This window comes from Panicum virgatum, chromosome 9N (assembly GCF_016808335.1).
Source record: "Panicum virgatum strain AP13 chromosome 9N, P.virgatum_v5, whole genome shotgun sequence".
Classification (NCBI taxonomy): domain Eukaryota; kingdom Viridiplantae; phylum Streptophyta; class Magnoliopsida; order Poales; family Poaceae; genus Panicum; species Panicum virgatum.
Window position 1 is genome coordinate 51939324 of NC_053153.1, and position 21277 is coordinate 51960600.

Here is a 21277-nt window from a genome sequence, read left to right on the forward strand (position 1 = left end):
CTTCCCTCTCGCCGCGACGCCGCCTCGCTCCCTCGATTCGATCTCCACTCCATCGCCATGGCCACCGCCACAATGGCGTCCCTGCCCATTGCGCCGCCGGCTCCCGCCGTTGCCCCGCGCTCCCTCGTCCCGCGGACGAGGCCGCGGCGGCGGGGCCCCACGATGGCGCGCGCGGCCGCTGCGGGGCCGGGCGAGTGGGCGCCGGGCAGCTGGCGCGCGCGCCCCGCGCGGCAGATCCCAGAGTACCCCGACCGGGCCGCGCTGGAGGCCAAAGAGCGCGCGCTGGCGGCTTCCCCGCCGCTGGTGTTCGCGGGAGAGGTGCGGAAGCTGGAGGAGCGGCTCGGGGAGGCGGCCATGGGACGGGCGTTCCTCCTGCAGGGCGGCGACTGCGCCGAGAGCTTCAAGGATTTCGGCGCCAACAACATCCGCGACACGTTCCGGCTCATGCTGCAGATGGCCGTCGTCCTCACCTTCGGCGGCCAGATGCCCACCATCAAGGTTGTTATTATTCCTTCATGGTCCACCAATCACCGGTCACCACCTCTTGTCCTCTCTCCCCTCCCCTGATTCAATCCGAGCATCGTTTCTTCTTTCTAAATGATCGTTCTTCCGTTTGGAAAAATCCGCGCCTAAATGCATGATTTGCACTGCCCTAATGAGAATTTATGACTTGTTTGGAATGTTGTGGATATTTGACTTCTACGCACCTCCATATCAATCATCATTTAGAATTTGCCACGTTCGTGACATTCAAATTTCTAGATTTGATAATATGCAATACGTTTTCAATTAATCTGTTTCAGGGTCCCTTTTGTCATCCTCCCAAGTCCCAGTTTCTCTTTTAAATTAGATGACATTACAAATGTCATCGTATTAAATTTCTGTGCTGTATAGTTCACTGTTCGGTAGTTAATGATTGTTTTCTGGTAAGGTGAATTGGTTTTAAGTCATTGGCAAACTATAAGCGAAATGAAGCTGAAAATATGTTGAACAACTATTAGAAGCTGAAAAGAGGACTCAGGTTATCATAAAGATCAGAGTTAAGTGTCTGACTCTGGAGACTATAACAAGATGAAGATTGGACATTTGCAAAAGGTTAAGTAAAAATAAGGAAAAACGAAATCCAACACAGTATTGAGAGTAGGATTACATTTGCTTAGCATAACTGGTGTGACGTTCGCCAAAAATAACTGGTGTGGATATTTACATATGGGAAAATACATTCATGATGTTCTGAAAGCAATAATCTGTATCTCAATCTCTTAACCTGCTCTTCTGTTACGTTTGAAACAAAAAAAGGGCCACCATTAAAACATTTTGATTTTGTCCATTCGTGATTTATCAATCTGCATGAGCAAAATGCGACACTAGCATGTTGTTTGAGCTGGCAGATTATAGAGTAGTTTATTATATAAGAAGAGCACTCTTGAGTAGCTTATAAAAGGTGTAGATGATGTATTTCAGGTTGGGAGGATGGCTGGTCAATTTGCAAAGCCACGATCGAACCCAACTGAGACTAGAGATGGGGTAACACTTCCCTCCTACAGAGGGGATATCATCAACGGTGACGCTTTTGATGAAAAATCGCGCATACCGGATCCTGAAAGGTTGACTCAGGCCTACGGCCAGTCCGCGAGCACCCTAAATCTTCTCAGAGGATTTGCCCATGGAGGGTTCGCAGATCTTCAAAGAGTCACCCAGTGGAATCTCGATTTCCTGAGGCACAGCACACAAGGAGACAGGTATTAGCCAGTGTCATCGAGTGACTATGCCTTCTGCAATTAATTTTATGCTACTCTTTTCACTTTTCTTTTCTCAATGAAAATTTTTCGTGTTATGGATTTGCTTCAGGCAGAAAATCCAGTGTGAAAAACAACAAATATAACAGAGTAGTTTGTTTATCCGACTGTCATGTCTTTCGTGTTATGTCACCAGACCCTTTTAGCACAGTGCTTGCATTGTATATACCATATTTAATGGTATCATTCTTATTTACTCCCTCCGTTCCAAATTATAAATCATTCTAAGAATCTTGGAGAGTCAAATCATCTCGAAATTTGACTAAAATTATAGAGATAAACACAAAGGTTTATGACATCAAATAGGTATACTATGAAAATATAGTTAACAAAGAATCTAATGATACTTAATTTGTATCATAAATGTTATTATCTTGTTATATAGATTTGGTCAAACTTGAAAAACTTTGACTCTCCAAGATTCTTGGAATGACTTTTAATTTGGAACGGAGGGAGTATATAATTACTGATCATATATGATAACTTCTTGTTCTAGCAGGTATCTGGAGCTTGCACAAAGGGTTCAGGATGCCATTGGGTTTATGACTGCTGCTGGTATGACTCCTCAACACCCCAGCATGACCACAGCAGAGTTATGGACATCCCATGAGTGCCTTCATTTACCATATGAGCAAGCACTGACTAGGGAGGACTCCATTACTGGCATGTACTATGACTGTTCTGCACACATGCTTTGGGTTGGTGAGAGGACTAGGCAGCTGGATGGTGCTCATGTTGAATTCGTTCGTGGTATTTCGAATCCTCTGGGTGTAAAGGTAATAACCATTCTACTAGAGTAGACTGTGTGGGATAAAATCTCCAGTTAACATCTTTCCATATAATATGTTTGTATAAATCCTGAAGCTATGCGTCTTATTGTTATTGATTGATGGATTTCTCATATATGGTCATAAGTAAGAATTGAAAATCCATTTCATATGTGATCCATTAGTAATCTTAGCTATCAGATCTCATCTTTTTTTTCTTCTGAAAAAAGCTATGAGAGTTGCAGTCTTGTAGCATTGAGTAAGGCTAATAGTCAGTGCAATGTCCCGTTTTCAGCAGTTATAGACAGAATCATATTAGTTACTGTTTTATTGTTATCTTCCTCTGGCCCGTATTAACTTGTATATGCTATATAGGTAAGTGATAAGCTTGATCCATCAGAGCTTGTGAAATTGTGTGAGATTCTGAACCCTCACAATAAGCCCGGGAGATTGACACTTATCACAAGAATGGGGGCTGAGAACATGCGTGTCAAGCTTCCACATATGATCAGAGCAGTACGCCAAGCTGGGATGATTGTTACTTGGGTTAGCGATCCAATGCATGGGAACACCATTAGTGCACCGTGTGGGCTGAAGACAAGGTCATTCGATGCGATCAGGGTAAGAACAGGCCTTGTGCTTTCATTTGGTAATAAGCAACCTCCTAACTGTCTGTAGTTTCATACCACTTGGCACTTGTATGTGCAGGCTGAGCTCAGGGCTTTCTTTGATGTTCATGAGCAAGAGGGAAGCTACCCCGGAGGTATTCACTTGGAGATGACGGGGCAGAACGTTACAGAATGTATTGGTGGATCCAAGGCGGTGACATTTGATGATCTCAGTGATCGCTACCACACGCAATGTGACCCCAGGCTGAACGCGTCGCAGTCCCTCGAGCTGGCTTTCGCCATTGCTGACAGGCTAAGGAAGAAGAGAAACAGGGCATGGAACAATTTGATTTCCAGGATTGTTGCTTAAGAGAATAAGGGACGAAGCTTGAATTTTGCCACCTACAAGCTATTCAAAGCCGCTAGAGAAGATAGATTCACATCCTTTAGTTCTTGTTTGAGTAATAATAGTTGCCAATTGATTTTTGGCCGTACAGATATAAAATGTTATCATCCTTAACTAGCTATTCTCAAAATAATACGCTACCATTTTGTTATCAAAATAATGTCTTCCCCCTTAACTAGCGGTTCATTAATCAGTCTAAAGCGAACGTAATGAGGTGTCTTCCCCGTCTTATTCATGAAGAATGTGTTGGTGGATGCTGTTATCATCTTAATTGAAAAGGGTAAATTGATTCGTGAATCTAATAGTTAGATTTCTGAATATGACCGGCAGTGCTTACGCTTTCTGGATTGACTGTGGTTAAGTGATATCTGTCCATGTACGTTTCAGGATTTAGAGTTTAGGATTAAGTGATATATCATCTTTGTGTATATGATGTGGACCTCCCTGTCTTTATACCCTCTAGCTCTTTGCCAGCCTCGTTCAGCTTGGCGTCCATAGCCAAAATACACCTTTGGCAGAAGATTGGCAGCCTCACTAGGATGCAGGAGTGCTTCGTTATGTGTCTTCCATATCGTCTTGGTCTTCAATGTGCTACTGTTCTTGGTATGTTTCCTCTGTATGGTGTGCCCCTGCTCCACCTTGATCTGCAAGGTCTTTATATACACGTTTGTCATGGTGAATTCACCTGCATCTCCATCATGATGCTGATGAACGTTCTTCGGTAGCATCTCGATCTTGGTCCTTTGGATCTTACGGAGTTAGGGAGCATCTATTCAAAGCGCGCGCCATGGCTGTTGTCCTGTCGCATAAGATCAGCGGCCCAGGCGCCCAGCAAGGCTTCCCACCGCTACTTCACGCATTAAAAAACAAAAATTAGCACATCCACTCGTTAGAAAAGCATATATTATGAACTACACGTATAAATAATTTTGATTGCATCATTGTATTTCTCATGATAAAATCTTTAAAATAACACCATACTTAAATATATTTAGATGATTTTTTAATCAAAATAATTTAATGGTAAAGCTAGAACAAATTTTATAACTGAAAATATAAATGGTTCTAGAACAAATAATAATGTTCCGTATATTGTTTATAAAATAAAAATTATTCCAAGGACAAAATAAGATAAATGGAACAAATAAAAATATTTTAAAAACCTATATGAACATAATCAGGTGTGGTATATTTTTGAAGATCTCACCTTAAGAAACACAACGATGCAATTAAAATTTAGTTTGAATAATCAGTTTGTGAGATAAAGCAATTTTTTGGTTAGAATGAATGTACTGTACGCAAATTGAGGCATGTGAGCTGCGGTAGTTTGTTTCTGCAACACGTCCGCGCCAGCTCGTGCGCGATAAATAGAAATCGCCCATTGTTACGGTGTCCCCTTTCACTTTTGATGCACGTGAAATCCATTAAACGTGGTCCTTGTATGTTGCTTCATCTCGTTTGCAACACGCCAACGCCCCTTTGTCACTCTCAACCTGCACGCCATCACCAGCATTTCAGACTTCACCTCTAGTCGCAGCTAGCACAACTTGTGTCTTGGCATATGGTCCAACTCTGCCAGTATGTGTGAACACCCTTCGTCCTTGCGATAGATCTACACCCTCATAATTTGAAGAAATGCCAAATTTGACAGAGCACGTTTTCTCATGTTCTCACAACTAACGTCTAAATTTCTAGGCACTAAGAGTGGATCAAGTGATGCATTGATGGATGAAACTAGATTTTCTTATTGCATTAACTCAGAATTTAGTTATCCTTTGTATAGTCACTTTGTATAGTATTTTCCTTCCTATTTGAATAAAATGATTTTTTTTATTTTTAACCCAAGTTTTAGCTTTCAGATAATTATATTTAAGCAGGGTTTTTATTTAGGCAGTTTGGTTCCCAAACCAATGAGAACTGAAATCTATTTTATTTTGAATTGAGCTAGACTCTTATTAAGGTACTTTGCATTCCAATTAGTATGGAACACAAAATACTATTTGTCCTAGTTTCTTCATTTTCAGTTTAAGCTCTATAAAAATGTACTCCCTCCGTCCCACAAAGAATATTTGTTTAGCCTTCAAATTTATCCCATAAAGATATTTGTTTAGATTGTAGTAAAATATATCTAATTAAAGTAATATCAACTATCAAAAAATAATTGCATCAAGAAGGGCATGAAGCCAATCAAATGCTTAAGTAGATGTTACCTTTTTTTGTTCCAATGCATTATACATTTATTGAGGATCTATGGAGCCGAATAAACAATACAGTTTTCAATCACAACTGCTATTAATAATTGAGGGTAATATGGTCATTTTTCACTACTAGTTATATGTCTAAAAATTGCTAAACGAATAGTCTTTGTGGGACGGAGGGAGTATATGATATGGATATTTGGTTTATATACATCGCTGGATTATATAATCCAATAGTATGGTTTCTTTTTCATTTTCTATTAAATCTGTAATTTATAGCTATTGAGCGAAATTAAGCCATCGCCATCAACGATATACATTCTTGTTTTATTTTCACAACTAACATGTTGATTTTTTTTTGGCAATTAAGCAAAATATGTGACTCATTGCGTTATTAAGATTATGAGTTCATAAAATTGAAGTGCTTATTTTTTATTATTGTAAAACAAATTTTAGTTTTAAACTATTTGTATTTTTCATGGGCTCTTTATTTAGGTGTTTTACCCTCAATTGAAATGTGTTTTACCCCTCAATTGAAATGGAATAAATATTCTTATTTTAACTAAACTTTAGCTATAACTAAAGTATATATTAAGTAGGCTAGTTAAATATTTTTCTTTCCAATGCAAATAAAAATTGAGATACTATTTTTTTCACTTTGATTCTGAGTTTAGCTATCTTATATTTAGGTATTTGCTTTCTAACTCATGTGGAACTCAAACTACTATTATTCTTGATTTTTTATTTCAGATTTAAGCTATAGTTGATATATATGACATGGATCTTTGGTTTAATATGGATTGTTAGATCACCGTAAAATCTAATGATGTAGGTTTTTTCTTTCTTTTGCTCAATAATATGGTAATAGCTAGCCCTAGCGAGCTAGCATGGTGGTTTTCTTAGCACTAGGGTTTTAAGATAATAAAATAGATTTTCCTTTTGGTTTCATAATAAGTTTCATTTTGTAATTAGGGTGAAGATATTCTCGACTGAATTTCGTTATTTGCTTGACTCAATGATGGGGGTGTAAACCCGGGACCCCTGACGGGCCTGACTCGTGCAGGGACAGCCCAACAAGTCTCCTGGGCCGGACGCGGCGCGGCCCACCAACCAGTGTAGGTAGTTGCCTTCGCTGGTAAGCCAACACGGCTGGGAGCCCGACCTCACGTGGAGGCTCCCTGACCTAGCGCCCCGGGTCAGAGCCGTACCGGACGACCCGGGCCGTGCTCTCCAAGATTGCCGCCCCGCTTGACAAGCGTGCCAGTCAAGACAGGCCCCCGTACAGGCTCCACGACGTCTGCTCCCCTTATCTTGCGGCGTAGACATAGGCTACAGGGCTCTCTGACAGAGGGACAGTGCAGCAAGCGCGGGCCCTGCGACACTACAAGAGAGGGCGTCAACGGACGTCGCCTCCCGCGCCGTAATGATGGTTGCCCTTGCGCACCACTCCATTACGCCAGCGAGCGTGACCGGGCATCCCCCGCCGGACCTCGGTAAGGCATCCCTCACCCGATGCGCTGCCCTATGTGCAGGGGCTACGCAAGGAGGAGGTGAGGTAGCCCTGCGGATAAGGGGCGTAGGCCCAGGCGGACAAGACCGGAGATGATCCCCGAGCGACCATCCGAATGACCAGACTGTCCCGACTGGTTGAGGATGGGACAGCGCTTGGACAACCCGTTGCCCAAGAAAACAAGCTAGCCTCAAGCCTCCCCACTCCCGACTGACCGAGTGGGCCTCGACGACTGACGAGGACGAAGGACTCCCAGACAGGGCCAAGATACAGCGCTAGATATATGTAAATGGGGCCCCCACCTTAGACTATAAAAGGGAAAGCCCCCCACGTAGGAAAGGGTTAGACTCCTAGAGGTTCGACACTGCTTGACACCGCTTGTAAGCTCCCCTCAGAACTTTGAGCACCCGGGCTCGAGAGAAATAGAGCAAGAACACCACCCCCCATACTGGACGTAGGGCATTTTCGGCCGAACCAGTCTAAATCCTCGAGTCTTTGCATGCTAGACCATATCCGATCAAGCGCACAACAAACGAGCAATCAAGTAGTTTAGCAGTCGTTCATTTCCCGCAGCGACACTCAATGAACATGATGCTCATTATCTTACTTGATGTATCTCAACGTGTAGCACTATATATGATAGTCTGATGTTTGCAGCTGTATCATCTTGTCTTCTCCGCCGGCGTAAGCGTCACCACCTACAGGATGACGACTCATGTGCCTTATGCTCCAAGTCTTAAGAGACAATTGACCACTTACTGGTCGTCTGCCCCTTCTCCAGAGAAATCTGGTACCGTTTGCTCCGCACTGTGGGGTGGGAGGTGGTTACTCCTATGGCGCATGAACACACACGGGCGGATTGGTGGGTCGCTGCAAGAAAGAGAATCCAGAAAGAAGTGTGTGGCTCCTTCGATTCTTTGGTCGTCTTGACCTGCTGGATACTATGGAAGGAGAGGAACAATAGGACGTTTGATAGATGTGTAAAAACTATAGATGAGGTCCTAGTTTGGGTCGTTGATGAGATTTTGTTTTGGATCCAGGCGGGGCATAGGCGCCTGGAATGTTGTTTGTCATCCTTAGGCAGGTCTATAGGTCGCGCCTCTGAGACCGTGTAGCGTCGTGACAAGTGAAGGGTTGGTTTCACTTCTCCGAAACCACCCTGTAATTTGTATTTCATTCTCTTTCCCTTTTAATGGAAAACATGCTCAGGCACGGTCGCGAAAAATCTTGTCTTCTCTGTTAGCTATTCCAGTGTCCAAATCATCCACCAACACCCTAACATCTCAATTAACCACTACCGCCAAGTCCATACTGATGAAGTGCACAAAATGGAGCTCAAAAGCCGATCGTTGAAGGCAGCACCACTAAACCACTCATTGAAATTTAGGACACGAGTTACATTTAGTCCCTCTATTACATAAATAGTGTAATTGTAGTTTTTTTCCAGACAGATTAGTGGTGATGTAAAAAAACTCTCATATCCTCATTTGTTGGCCACACACAGTTAGTTTTGGCATACAAATTAAATCTGACCACTCAATCGATAGATAGTTGAAATCCAATTCCTATGATGGCCTTTTTATGGGATGAAGTATACCATCAAAGGTGGCCGTTTAAATTGAGCTTATGCGGAGAGTTTTGCTTGTGCGCTTAACAACCGAGTAAGCACTTGATCCATGTTTGATGCCAAGACTATTCATCCTATCACAATCTTATGAAATCTATTCCGGAAGAAATGCATGATTATTCGGGCAATGTTTGCTTCCTTCCTGCCAGCTTATGATGTATCATCGCGAGTCACGAGTTTTTGGGCTGATCCGAGCCGTCCGAGCTGTCACCTGTACATTCGCGACCGTCAGATCCGTTCGGTGGCCTTTTGCACACTTGCTTTCCGGCCTTCCCAGATCCCAAAGCAAAAGAGAAAAAGGAAGCAACAGAACTGCAGAAGCATCTCCGGACCCGGGACCAACCAAAACCGCACCACGTCGTCCGCCACCCTCACGCAGAGTCGCAGACACGGCAAGCGAGCGAAAAGAGTGGGGAGTTGGGACTTGGGACTTGGGAGCGGACGCACCGAAGCGAAGCAGCACTTGCGGCGGTGGCGATGGCGACGACGATGACGGCGAAGCGAGGCCCAAGCGGCGGCGAGATGCGCGGCTCCGGCGGCCGCGCGCCTGCCTGCCCCGTCGGGGACGGAGAGACGGGGCACCCTTCCGCCGCCGCGCTCCGCGCCAGCCTCTCCACCAGGGATCAGGTGCGCGCGTGTGGTGTGTGCCTGCGCCTGCGCGCGCGCGCGTTTGCAATGCCGCCTCCTGCTTACGTGGAGGGTTGGAGCGATGATGGTTTTGCTTTTGGTATGGTTTGGTGGCGTGTGGTGCTCATGCGTGTTAGGGTATTGTGGGCTGCAGGAGATTGAGGAAATGCGGAGGCGGCTGCGGGAGTTGGAGAAGCTAGACTTCGAGATACCACCCGCCGCATCGCATGGTAATCCGGTCGCTAACACAACCATCTCCGTTTGCCTTGTTGGCGGCTTGTTTCCTCTCTGCGAGTCAGCGCTGAATTGAAATGTGGAGGCAGGAGGTTGGCTGGATACTGGAGTACAGCATCCTAATTTAGCCATTTAGGTGATAGAACTTGCGGTGCTGTGTGTTTGGAGCATGTCGGTCCTTCTGGTGCTATGTAGTTGGCTTCAGTTTTCTGCGAATAATTGCTATTGACTATTCTATTTGATCATATTTGAGGAGATGTTGTGTTGTCTGGTTGCAGTAAACTACATATATTAGTTAGAGTGGATTGATGAATACTGGAGGGAGTGGAGGTCGTGCTTTTAGCGTTCTCAGGTGTTATGTGGATTGATGAGCATTATATATGTGTCCTGCCATTATTTACTCTTTTGGTCAGTGATAGTATTCCGTATTGAAATTGAACCGCTTGTGGTGAGGACTAAATGGTTGATATATTGTGGTAGAAGTCAAATCGTGCCTAGTATAGTTACAATTCAGTAGGTAAGCTATCACAGATGCTTTAAGCAAGCACATTCTGTCATTGAACATCTTGAGAATCCTGCATTCCATAGGAGCCCTTAGAATGTTACTTTCTGTGGTTAACAATTGTGTTTCTAGACAGAATCACCAGTTCATCAGACCATGGCTGCATTTCGATTTTCGTCTAATGGTACATTTGTGTCTCCTAGGAATCGATTATGAGCACAGTACAGCTAGGAAATATGTGCATCAGGCTTCTTGTTCCGTGATGAAAGCATTCAAGTAAACACAAAAAGATAATTGTGATGCATCATATCCCCTAGCTAGAATTTATCGGTGTGATAATGGAGATTCCAGATGCATAACATTCTTTTCAGGTTACACAGCACATCTGTGCTTGCATAGGGCACCATGATGATGCCAACACTCTATTCCATAGAAAGCACAATTTGTACTCATATACCCAGCTTAATTGCTTATAGCCATCTCTTTCACCCCATCGGCACTTCTGCTTCTAAAAATTTATTGGCAGCAAAGACAACCTTTCACATGACCTTATTTAGAAAAAAACAGTTTATTCTGCAATATTTTGACGGTGTCAAAAGTAAGATATGTGTCATACCATATACCTCTGCTTATTTACTTAATTTGTAAAACCAACTATACTTTATACAATCATAGTATTAAAAGGGTTCATTGCTGTATCAAGTGCCTTTTTCTTATTACACGCTTCATAATTCTGATTGCAGGTGCTGCGCAGTAATTGTTTTCCCCCACCCCAATGCTTCAATGGTGCACTGGTTCAATTTTCCATTGAGTTCTATAGTTTCTTTACCACTATTTTTCTTTTTATTTGTATTTTCAGAAGAAGAATCTGAAGCAGCAGCAGCAGCAGCAACAGCTGAAAAGGCAGAGGTGGATGCTCGCTCCATCTATATCGGGAATGTGAGTTGTCTTCTCCTTTTGTGCTGCTTATCCTAGTGTAATTCAAGATGTCCTAAATACTGGGGCAGCAGGCCTTGAGCAATGATTATGTATTCAAAGGGAGAACTTCAATAAACTTCAATTGTTTCTTCCTATGGCTGGGATTAGGGGCGAAGCCAGCACAAAAAACTTGCCAGGTCAACTCTTTTAAATGATGGGGTCAAGGCTATTTAGATTAATGATGAACAGTAATTTAGTTAAGGAATTTTGACATTTAATCAGGGTTGGCTGACCCCGATAAGAAAGGCTAGCTCCGCCCCTGGCTGGGATTCACGGTGTACTGTGTCTACATGTAAAAATGTATTAAAATGACGTTATATAGATCTTAGTCTGCTATGATTGTGAGTAAGATGTAAAACATGTGTCACCTTGCTTCAGGTTGACTATGCTTGCTTGCCAGAGGAAGTTCAGCAGCATTTTCAGTTTTGTGGAACTATCAACAGAGTGACAATCTTGACAGACAGCTTTGGTCAACCAAAAGGATTTGCTTATGTGGAGTTTGATGAAGTTGAGGCTGTCCAGAATGCTCTTCTTTTAAATGAAACAGATCTTCATGGCCGTCCTTTGAAGGTCCAAAAGAACTTGCTGTAATATTTGCACGTGATTTGTTTTCAACTTCCTAACATTTCTTGACTGCTTCTTTTTAAATGTAGGTTTGTCCAAAAAGAACCAACATTCCAGGAATGAAGCAATCTAGGGGAAGGCATCCTTTCTATCCATCATATGGGTAAGGACATTTCTTCATGAAGATACATTACACATGGATGTGGAAAGATGCTACACATGAAGGTGCTATGTTGATTAGGTGTAATCTTCACATTATCACTTTTGAGCTTTGAGGTGCCCTGAGTCCTCGTTTGGCAACTAGCTCCACTTGAGCTTCTCCAGCATGGAACCTGAATCTGGTTCAAGTTAGTGGCTTGTATGCCTAGCTTGTCCAGAAGCTAAGCTCATATGTTGAAAGGGGATAGAATGTGTTTGGAGTGTCATTTATGGCTTCTCGAACTTGTGCCCATCCACCTCCATATCTCTCACTCTCACCTTTCCAAGCTAACATTTACCAAAGGCAAAATAGCCTAATTCAGCCCTGAACTATCGTGCTTGGCTCAATTTCGTCCCTCAACTGTAAAAACGTCCGGTTTAGTCCCTAAACTATCCAAACCGGCCTAACTTTGTTCATTCGCCTACGTGGCACGACACGTTGGCTTGTCTTGTCACCGCCTAGTCAGCGAGGGTGAGGATAGACTTGCCGGTCGTGCAGGGAGGGTCGCAGCTCGAGTTTGACAGCAGACAAGGTCAAGATAAGCAGTTTCAAGACGCGTGATACTGCCATCTGCAAGTACTCCTGAGCACAACATCTGACTCTGCTCGACGAGTGTGATGTCCCTGGGAGCCACGGTTCTGCTGAATGAGCCCATCACATTGTAGTTTCCATCTTGACTGTATTATGCCCCCAGCATGTATCTCTTCCTCTTGTCAGGTGGAACGAGCTGAGCTATATACAACAATGTTATGTCTGAAAAACCTGGAACTACACCACATATCTTTTTGTTTGGGGGTACGGGGTATTTTATCTATCACTTCAAAACCAGTTTCACCATTTCATAAGACATGACAGTACGAGGTATTTTACATTCTAAGCTGACTGGACGTTGACAAGGCAAGTCCAACGTGGCGTGCCACGTAGGCAAATGGATGAAGTTGAGCCGATTTAGAAAGTTTGGGGGGGCTGAATTGGACGTTTTCATAGTTAAGGGACAAAATTGAGCCAAACATGATAGTTCAGTGATGAAATTGGCTATTTTGCCTTTACCAAACGAGTTCTCCATCTTCTCTGTGAAGCTAACCTTTTCGTTATTGGCTTCTCCTGGGGAAAAAACATGACTGAAATGTTCTTAGTGCAGAAGATGATCTGGAAAACAAGCCTTATGATTCATGAAATGTGGTGAATTTCCTGATTCATTCCGAATAATATCTCTAACTTTTGTTTTTATCTTCTCTTCAGGAAGGTACCAAGGTTCAGGAGGTTCCTGGGGTACGGCTACAGCCCTTACTACTGATCCTACTGGGCTGATGTGATTCACAGATACATTTAGTTTTCTAGAGCTAGCAAATCTCCCCAACATATCGTGGTATAGAGGTATAGTTCCAGTGTTGTGCATCCCGGATAGGCAGGAATCGGAAGAGTCAGCCCTTGCATAATTTCTTCATTGTCGTACCCCCCCCCCCCCCCCCCCCTTGAAGATCAAACTGTAATAACATCCTTCTACTTAGAAAATTTGTTTTCTGCAATTATCTGAAATCAACCGGATTGGCAGATGTTCAGGAACTATAGTTTTGTTCGGAGCCCTCGTTTTGACCAGAAAGTTGCCATGGAGTAACTCTAGTTATGTGATGTATGCGTTTTGATTTTCAGTTAATCTGGATGTTCTTTTGCTGCCTTTTGATCTTCAGTTAATCTGAATGTTCTGTTGTTCTGAGCGGAAGGGCTGTATTGCGTCATGTACTCACATTTACCTGGGTCTGGGTGACATATTTGTTCCTATCTGTCTCCACGATTTGCAAGGTTACTTTCATGTGTTCCAATCTGACATACTATAGTGAGAAGCTTTGTGGTTTGTACTTTGTTATTATCTTAGTTCTGTGTTATCCTAATGCATCGGTTTCGACGGCGGTGTTCTGCTTCCGTAGTAGGGGTGCAAATGGGTGATCTTTAGGTACATCTCCAACCTTCTTTAGTTTAAAATTTTATACTAATTTTTCAAATTGATACATGGTTTTGGAGATTTAGTACTAGAGAGGGTTGGAGGGGCACCTAATGAATACCAATTGGCACCCCTACTCCGTAGCTTACTACTCCATTAATCAGTTAACACAGAAAAAAAAAAGCAAGCTGAACAATCGTTGTGGTACTCGACAAATCAGCAGGGTTCCCCGCAATGCTTCAGCTTAGGAAACATTCCTGACGGATTGACTGCAACATTCCTGGTTGCAGTTAACACAGAAAACACAGCTTCAGTGAAGTTGATATGCCACATGCTTGCTCAACACACACACGGATTCTTATAACAAAATCAAGCAAAACTCAATAACAAGATCTACAACGGGCAGATGACATCCGAACAAGCTTGCAGCGTTTCAACATAACACCGGCAGCTCATCGTAACTTACTTAACAAGTAGTTCGCTGATTACAACTGAGACTTTTCTAATTCTGATTCAAACCTCCTCCTTCCCTCCATATCCATATCCATATCCTACACCTACATCCTTTGCCCCAAACCCCTCGTTGAGTTCAATTCACCATCCATACACAAGAAGAGTAAACCGCTACTAATAACATCGCAAGTCAACGACTACTAAGAACTACTATCATGAACAGCAGTTAACACCGGAGCAAGCATAAACACATTGTCCACAGGAGAAGCGGAGCAGCTGTCATCAGTCCTCTTCCATAGCCGTGGAGGCTGGGGAGAGCCTCGCCTTCTTGTGCTGTTGCTGCTTGCCGAGGAAGGCCTCGAGGAAGAGCTGCTGCGCGTCGAGCATCGACTGGGTGCGCTTCATCTCAGATTCCATCCGCTCCTTCTCCATCTGGAGGGACAGCTCCAGCCTGCGCTCCTCCATCCGCAGGAACCTCTCCCCGACGGCCCGCAGCGCGTCGGCCACCTCCGCCATGGCCTCTGACTCGGCGGCGTCCTCTCCGTGGTTCCTCTCCGGATTGAAAGCAGCCACCGCGGCGGGTCTGGAGCGGGAGGCCTTGGGGATGGTGAAGCGCAGCCCGCTCCCGGCCCCGCCGTTGGAGATGAGCCCGTGCAGGCTCCTGCTCCGCACGGCCTCCTCGGAGGAAGGGGAGGACACGGGGGAAGGCGTGGACGCCGGCGGCACGGGGCCCTTGGTCTTGATCTTGACGATGGCGTTGGGGCTCGGGTCCGGCACGCCGCCGCCGGCGAGGTCGTGGAGGAGCGGGAAGAACGGCCACTTGGGCCCCTTGGACCGGCCGGCGGAGCGCGACCGCTCGGCGCGGTACCGCTTCCGGAGCTTCTCGATCTTGTGGCGGCACTGCACGCCGGACTTGGGCGTGGCGGTGGGGAACCGCCCGCAGCGCGCGGTGACGGCGTTGGCGACGTCGTCCCAGTCCGCGGCCCGCAGGTTGCCCTTGCGCAGCGCCTCCCACCTGTCGCGGTACGCCTCGATGAGCGCGAGGGTCTCCTCGTGCGTCCAGCACGGCGGCGGCAGCCTCCGCCCGGAGGCCCCGGCGCCGAGCCCCATGCCTCCCATCGAGGAGGCCGCGGCCGCGGCCGCAGCGGCGGCGGCGGCGACGGGCGCGGCTAGCGGAGGGAGGTCCGGGGAGGAGACATCGTCCCGGGCCGCGTCGGAGGACGAAGAAGACATGGCCGGTCAGCGGCGGCGGCGGCGAAGGGAGGCGGCTAGGGTTTGGTGGTGGAGGAGATGGGGAACGGAGGCGGAGGTGGGGAGCCGGTCATAAAAGGAGGAGGCGGTGCGGTGCGGTGCGGTGCGGTGGGGGGCCGCTGGGCGTGGGCCGCGCCCTCGCGGTGAAATGACCGGCTGGGGAGGGCATCATCGCCCACCGCTGCGGCCGCGTGGGCGGGCGGAGCGGTGCGGTGGTTTTGCCGGGTTTGTCGCGTACCCTCGCGGCGCGCGGCGGACGGGTGCGGCCGTGAGGAGAAGGGAAGGGGTGGGGGGAGGAGGGCCGGAGGGGGCGTGATGGCACGGGCGCCGCGCCCGGTCACACGGCGCCGCATCGTGCGGAGCCCGTGCCGCGGTGGGCGCGGGCCGCCTCCGCAGCCGCAGCCGCAGCCGCGCGGCGTGGCGGTGTGCCGTGTCGGATCGGGATGGGTGGTGGTTGGGTGGGTGGCGAGCGGCGGCCGCCCCCCGCCTTTCCTCCCCGGTTCCGCCCGTCCCCGGCCTGATTTTTCCCCCACGCGGCCCCGCCTTTCCGAAATCCAGCTCCAGCCGCGGAGGCGGCGGCTGTTCGGTCCGCGTGACGCCGTGAGCGGCCACGCCGATGGATCCGGTGAGCCGCTCCTCCGCTTGATTGTTCTTCCGCGCGGCGGGGCGGCGGCCGCGCCCACGCGCGTGACGTGCCGGCGTGACTGGGGCAGCTAGGCCGCACTGATGGCGTTTGGCTCCGGCAGTTGGCCCGCGCCCCGCGCGAGAGTGATAGGATTATAGGAAGGTCGCGGATTTTTTAAAGGAAAAACGTTTTAGTTTTATTTTAATGAAATTATTTGATTAATATAAAGATAATATATCATACTACTACAAAATTCCAAATAAACGTATTCTTAAGGAATATTTTGGGTGTGTTCAATAAAAAAATAATTAGATATATACATGTCGTTTTATTTTTTATAAACTTGATCAAAGATAGAGAAATTTGAATTAGGAGACAACCAAAACGTTTTTTTATTTTGAAATGAAGTACATCTTTTGGTTGTAGCGTGAATTGTTGTCGCTAGTTTAGAGTGGATTATACGCCGATGGATCCGGTGAGCCGCTCCTCCGCTTGATTGTTCTTTCCGCGCGGCGGGGCGGCGGGCCGCGCCCACGCGCGTGCGTGCCGGCGTGACTGGGGCAGCTAGGCCGCACTGATGGCGTTTGGCTCCGGCAGTTGGCCCGCGCCCCGCGCGAGAGTGATAGGATTATAGGAAGGTCGCGGATTTTTTAAAGGGAAAAACGTTTTAGTTTTATTTTAATGAAATTATTTGATTAATATATAAAGATATATATCATACTACTACAAAATTCCAAATAAACGTATTCTTAAGGAATATTTTGGGTGTGTTCAATAAAAATAATAATTAGATATATACATGTCGTTTTATTTTTTATAAACTTGATCAAAGATAGAGAAATTTGAATTAGGAGACAACCAAAACGTTTTTTTATTTTGAAATGAAGTACATCTTTTGGTTGTAGCGTGAATTGTTGTCGCTAGTTTAGAGTGGATTATTTTGATTGTGCTCTTTCATGTCTTTAGAGTGGATTATGCCAGTGTACTTACATTCTTGAGTGAAATATGTTGGATTACATTATATGAATGGATGACATAAAATTTTATATAAAATAGCTTCAGACGCTAGGAGTATGTTGTCGATGCAATCGATAAAAACACTTGCGATGTCAATTTTTTGGTCGAAGCCTGAATCTTTAGATATCATTAGCAAAGTCTTAGCCACTAAATGCAAAGAAATGTAGAAGCATCTTTTTCAAAGGCTACATGTAATTCACACTGCACTTGCAAACCTACAAAACATCATAATTTTAAAAAGGTACCATAAAGACCACGGCTCAAGGAAATAGCTCCGAAAGAACAAACTATTGTAGAGTCAAGCACTTCATGGTTAATGCGCACTATGCTCACCATTTTATCCTAGACATGTATGTGAATCAATATTTTTACCCTTTTTGTGGTCATTGAACTAAAATGTGTTAACGCTTTTTTTGCACTACGAGGGACTTAGCACTTTTGGTTGGGATCAAGATGTGCTTGTCTGGAGCAACTGATGCCTTGGAGCTCGCTGATGCACACATAAGCATGTAGGAGGAGAGTATGTCCTTGGAGAAATAGCCATCTGATTTTAACTTTTCGGCCTGGTGCATGCTCATCTGCATGTTGCTGGTTTTCTAGTTGGTAAAAGTAGCGGGGAGATGCAAATCTAGCCAGCGAAAAGAGGTGATGCTACACCACATCATCATCCTCACGCTACTCGGTGTCGATTCAAATGGTGGCATCTAATGAAGCAAAAGACTCATAAGTTCATCAACTATGACACCTAAAACAGAAAGGAGTTTGATGCTTGAATTTTATTATGATGTTAATATTGGTGGTGTAACGAGTAAAGACTTCTACGTATTTACCGATTATATTTTAAAGATAAAAATACATGCATTAGCACAATACGGAGAAGATGGTTGGTTAATATATAGGTCAACTATTCAGAGTCTCACATACCAAGAATGATAAAAGATAAAAAGAATATACTAAATGAGCACATACTCTCCTCCTAAATTGCATAACAAACAAGCTAAATTCTGCTTATGTGTTATGAAATCGTTTGAATTGGAACTGATCAATCGGGATTGGTGGGATTAATTCCCCCCTTGAGCCTTGGATTAACCAAACATGGCCCTTGGCCATCGTAGGCTCGTCTGACCTTCTGAGTTGTATCCCGCAGCTCTTCGGGGGCAAAACTGAAAATTGGCTTATTCCGTCCCCGCCTCCGCGGTGTCTGGTTTCCTTCTCCCTTCTCCCCCTCTCCGCCGACACCAGAGCTCGTTTCTCCTCATGGTCGGTAACCTCGCCGGCTGCGACGCTAGCCATCAAACCAGGATCCTTCGACACGAAGCTTCGCTATTCGCACCCTGCTCTTCCCCGCCCTTTACTGCTGGTATTCTGTGGGGTGGAGGTCCGACCGCGATCGGATCGATTGTTTGGGCGGTGGGGTTCAACGGATTGAACCCCCATGGCCGACGTCGAGTCCGCTCCTGGCGCGGGCGCGAAGGCTCCGCCTTACAAGGAAACCGACCGGTTCCTACTCGAGTTGGAGTTCGTGCAGTGCCTCGCTAACCCTACCTACATTCACTGTACTGTACTCCTCACAATTCCCTCGTTTCATCTCACCTGTTTAGGGTTAGCTGCTTAGATGTTGCACGCTTCGTGGAAGCAATATTAGATTGTAATCTGTAGCTGTTGGTTTGAGGTAACCAATTTGGAGTTGGGTTGTGCTGCAAGTAATTAGCAATTCGTAGAAAATGCAGAGAAAACTGTAAAACTGTAATTCTAGTGTTATGTTTGTTAGCAAGTTCCTGTTTAAAAGGGAGGGATGATTCTCTAGGAATTTAGGCCTAAATATGATGGTCTTGGGAGCAAGTTCCTGTTTAAAAGGGAGGGATGATGCTCTAGGAATTTAGGCCTAAATGTGATGGTCTTGGGAGCAATCTCCCACCAATAAGGCACGACTGCTATGTTAAGGCTGTGATATTTTTAATGGTATTGCTTGAATCTCAATCTCACCATTATGTGTGCTTCACCTTTCATTTCTGTTCCTTTTTCACTTGAGTTTACTTGTTCCGTGAGTATTATGTTTCGTACCACATCCACAAGATTGGTAATCCTTTTTTTCCCCTTGAGCAGATCTAGCACAGAATAGATATTTTGAGGATGAGGCATTCATCGGATACCTTAAGTACCTAAAATATTGGCAGCGCCCGGAGTATATCATGTACATAATGTGGGTGAGATCATCTTCTTTATATTTGTCTGCAACTGAGAAAATAACTTGCTCATACCTTTTCCTAATGATGCAGTTATCCACACTGCCTTTTCTTTCTTGAGCTCCTCCAAAACGCCAATTTCCGTAATGCCATGGCACATCCAGCAAACAAGGTGACCTTTTGGCCCCATATGCCTAGAATCACGCTCAGTCACAAGTCTTTTAGCTTTTGTTTTGCTGTTATGCATCATTATTAGTCATTTCAAAACCTAGCTGGAATTGCTCCTTTGGACATATTATCTTTATTGTAGCTTGTTCCCAGCTTGGTCTGTTAAGACCACTTTTTAAGACCACTGGATGAAACTAACACAGTCATCTTAATGTTTGACAGGAGCTTGCTCACAGGCAGCAATATTTCTTCTGGAAAAACTACAGGAATAATAGACTGAAGCACATCCTACCACGCCCTCCACCCGAGCCAGCTCTGGCGCTTGCACCTTCACAAGGACCTGCAACGATGCCCCTACCACCATCAGTACCGACACCTGTGGCCCCACCTGTTCCTGCACCGGCATCATCTATGCCACCTGTGGCAGCAGGTGGTGCATCTGCAATGTCTCCTATGCAGTTTGTAGGAACTCCAGGCACCAATATGCCGAAGACTGACATGAGAAATGCTATGGGCAACAGAAAGAGGAAGTACGCACCTCCATTTGCAATCATTCAACAAATTGTTTCATGAAATTGTTATTTGTCCATGCATGTATTTTCCTTGCTGCTTCAGTTTAGATAAAATCATTCAACAAATTGTTTCATGAAGTTGTTTTGTCAATAAAATCATTAGTGAACTATTATTTTGTTAGAATATGATCCAGTTTAGATAAATTTATGGCTACTCTTCCAATTTTGATTACGAATTTCCAACTTCGTGCTAAATCCTTTTCCCAAAGGGGAACCCCATGAGCTAAATTAGCATAGGAAATTGGTATCCTTTTACTTTTACATGAGAGATGATGGATGCTCTCAACATGCTTTGCAGGAGAGATCTATCCTCTTTCACCATAGAAGTTGTCATTTGAAGATTGGGCGGAGCAATCTTTTTATTATTTCTATTTTTAATCTGTTGCCTATTTTGCAAATAAATTTATTTGAAATTTTGTTGGCACATGCAATTGTTACAACAGCTTGTTTGGTAGTCAATTGGAATATCTAATTTGGAAAGGTGCCATTCTTAACTTCGCATTGAGCTGTGAGTCTGAGACTGTTTTTTTTCCTCGAGTGCTTTTTTAGTTTGAGCTCTGGAGTGTGGTGCCAATGTTAAATATAGTGACCATATGATTACTGACTATACCATTCACGTCTTTGCTACAGGATGGGCTAGTTGAACATGTTGGGCAGTTCAATAGTCGACAAATGGGATGCAAGCCAGAAGTCGCTGCCTATGGAGCCTTTTCAATGTTCGGTAGGCCTTGTAGTTGAGAAGTCATGTTTGATACTGCTCTGTGGGAGCTGCAGATGTAACTTTAGATGTCAATATGCTCCTGAATGACTAATCATTTGTGTTGGCGTTGTTCAGAATTTTGTCACGGATTAAACACCAGCAACTGGAAATGTACATTCAGCGCTTATTCATGATCCTGAATGAGTAATCATTTATGTTGGAGTTGTTCTAGTTGATTTTTATCACGGAGGACATGCCATCAGCTGGAAATGCACATTCAGCGACTATTCATGAATCGTAACATATATGCTGACTACTGGCCTACTATATCACGGCGTGATAGC

General features: G+C 45.0%; 4 protein-coding genes across 7 annotated transcripts; 3 read left to right on the forward strand and 1 right to left on the reverse strand.

Moving 5' to 3' along the window:
* Positions 1-162: 162 nt before the first annotated feature.
* Positions 163-3733, forward strand: LOC120689101 (phospho-2-dehydro-3-deoxyheptonate aldolase 1, chloroplastic-like). Its single transcript, XM_039971436.1, has 5 exons — positions 163-498; positions 1465-1742; positions 2299-2575; positions 2942-3187; positions 3275-3733. Exons 1-5 carry the CDS (start codon positions 163-165, stop codon positions 3542-3544), a joined length of 1407 nt encoding a protein of 468 aa, XP_039827370.1. The 3' UTR covers positions 3545-3733.
* Positions 3734-9293: 5560 nt separating this feature from the next.
* LOC120688148 (polyadenylate-binding protein 1-like) lies at positions 9294-13694 on the forward strand. 2 transcript variants are annotated; one of them, XM_039970322.1, is made up of 6 exons: positions 9294-9542; positions 9697-9772; positions 11138-11217; positions 11635-11826; positions 11910-11983; positions 13262-13694. In XM_039970322.1, exons 1-6 carry the CDS (start codon positions 9393-9395, stop codon positions 13314-13316), a joined length of 627 nt encoding a protein of 208 aa, XP_039826256.1. In that variant the 5' UTR covers positions 9294-9392; the 3' UTR covers positions 13317-13694. The 2 variants fall into 2 exon arrangements, 1 of the variants encoding a protein (XP_039826256.1); XR_005680989.1 differs by having other exon boundaries at positions 9299-9542; positions 11910-12045.
* A 599-nt stretch (positions 13695-14293) lies between these two features.
* LOC120688149 (trihelix transcription factor ASIL1-like) lies at positions 14294-15971 on the reverse strand. The gene has a single exon (XM_039970323.1). The coding sequence runs from the start codon at positions 15645-15647 to the stop codon at positions 14697-14699; it is 951 nt and encodes a 316-aa protein (XP_039826257.1). The 5' UTR covers positions 15648-15971; the 3' UTR covers positions 14294-14696.
* A 2480-nt stretch (positions 15972-18451) lies between these two features.
* On the forward strand, positions 18452-21164 carry LOC120688151 (mediator of RNA polymerase II transcription subunit 31-like). 3 transcript variants are annotated; one of them, XR_005680990.1, is made up of 6 exons: positions 18452-18863; positions 19414-19510; positions 19587-19665; positions 19884-20191; positions 20532-20741; positions 20864-21164. XR_005680990.1 is itself a non-coding variant. In XM_039970324.1 (5 exons), the coding sequence occupies exons 1-5, from the start codon at positions 18743-18745 to the stop codon at positions 20308-20310; spliced, it is 648 nt and encodes a 215-aa protein (XP_039826258.1). In that variant the 5' UTR covers positions 18452-18742; the 3' UTR covers positions 20311-20428. The 3 variants fall into 3 exon arrangements, 2 of the variants coding, with proteins under 2 accessions (XP_039826258.1, XP_039826259.1); XM_039970324.1 differs by lacking the exons at positions 20532-20741; positions 20864-21164 and adding an exon at positions 20287-20428 and having other exon boundaries at positions 19884-20210; XM_039970325.1 differs by lacking the exon at positions 20532-20741 and having other exon boundaries at positions 18458-18863.
* The last annotated feature ends 113 nt before the right edge of the window (positions 21165-21277 follow it).

What these genes read in the sequence shown, in the direction of transcription:
- LOC120689101 (XM_039971436.1), top strand. Translation starts at nt 163, where the DNA reads ATGGCGCGCGCGGCCGCTGCGGGGCCGGGCGAGTGGGCGCCGGGCAGC. An exon ending in GCCAGATGCCCACCATCAAG is followed by an intron (nt 499 to 1,464) that starts GTTGTTATTATT and finishes GATGTATTTCAG; the next exon opens with GTTGGGAGGATGGCTGGTCA. An exon ending in CGAATCCTCTGGGTGTAAAG is followed by an intron (nt 2,576 to 2,941) that starts GTAATAACCATT and finishes TATGCTATATAG; the next exon opens with GTAAGTGATAAGCTTGATCC.
- LOC120688148 (XM_039970322.1), top strand. Translation starts at nt 9,393, where the DNA reads ATGGCGACGACGATGACGGCGAAGCGAGGCCCAAGCGGCGGCGAGATG. An exon ending in ACCACCCGCCGCATCGCATG is followed by an intron (nt 9,773 to 11,137) that starts GTAATCCGGTCG and finishes TTGTATTTTCAG; the next exon opens with AAGAAGAATCTGAAGCAGCA. An exon ending in GCTCCATCTATATCGGGAAT is followed by an intron (nt 11,218 to 11,634) that starts GTGAGTTGTCTT and finishes ACCTTGCTTCAG; the next exon opens with GTTGACTATGCTTGCTTGCC.
- LOC120688149 (XM_039970323.1), bottom strand. Translation starts at nt 15,647, where the DNA reads ATGTCTTCTTCGTCCTCCGACGCGGCCCGGGACGATGTCTCCTCCCCG.
- LOC120688151 (XM_039970324.1), top strand. Translation starts at nt 18,743, where the DNA reads ATGGCCGACGTCGAGTCCGCTCCTGGCGCGGGCGCGAAGGCTCCGCCT. An exon ending in TAACCCTACCTACATTCACT is followed by an intron (nt 18,864 to 19,413) that starts GTACTGTACTCC and finishes CCCCTTGAGCAG; the next exon opens with ATCTAGCACAGAATAGATAT. An exon ending in GAGTATATCATGTACATAAT is followed by an intron (nt 19,511 to 19,586) that starts GTGGGTGAGATC and finishes CTAATGATGCAG; the next exon opens with TTATCCACACTGCCTTTTCT.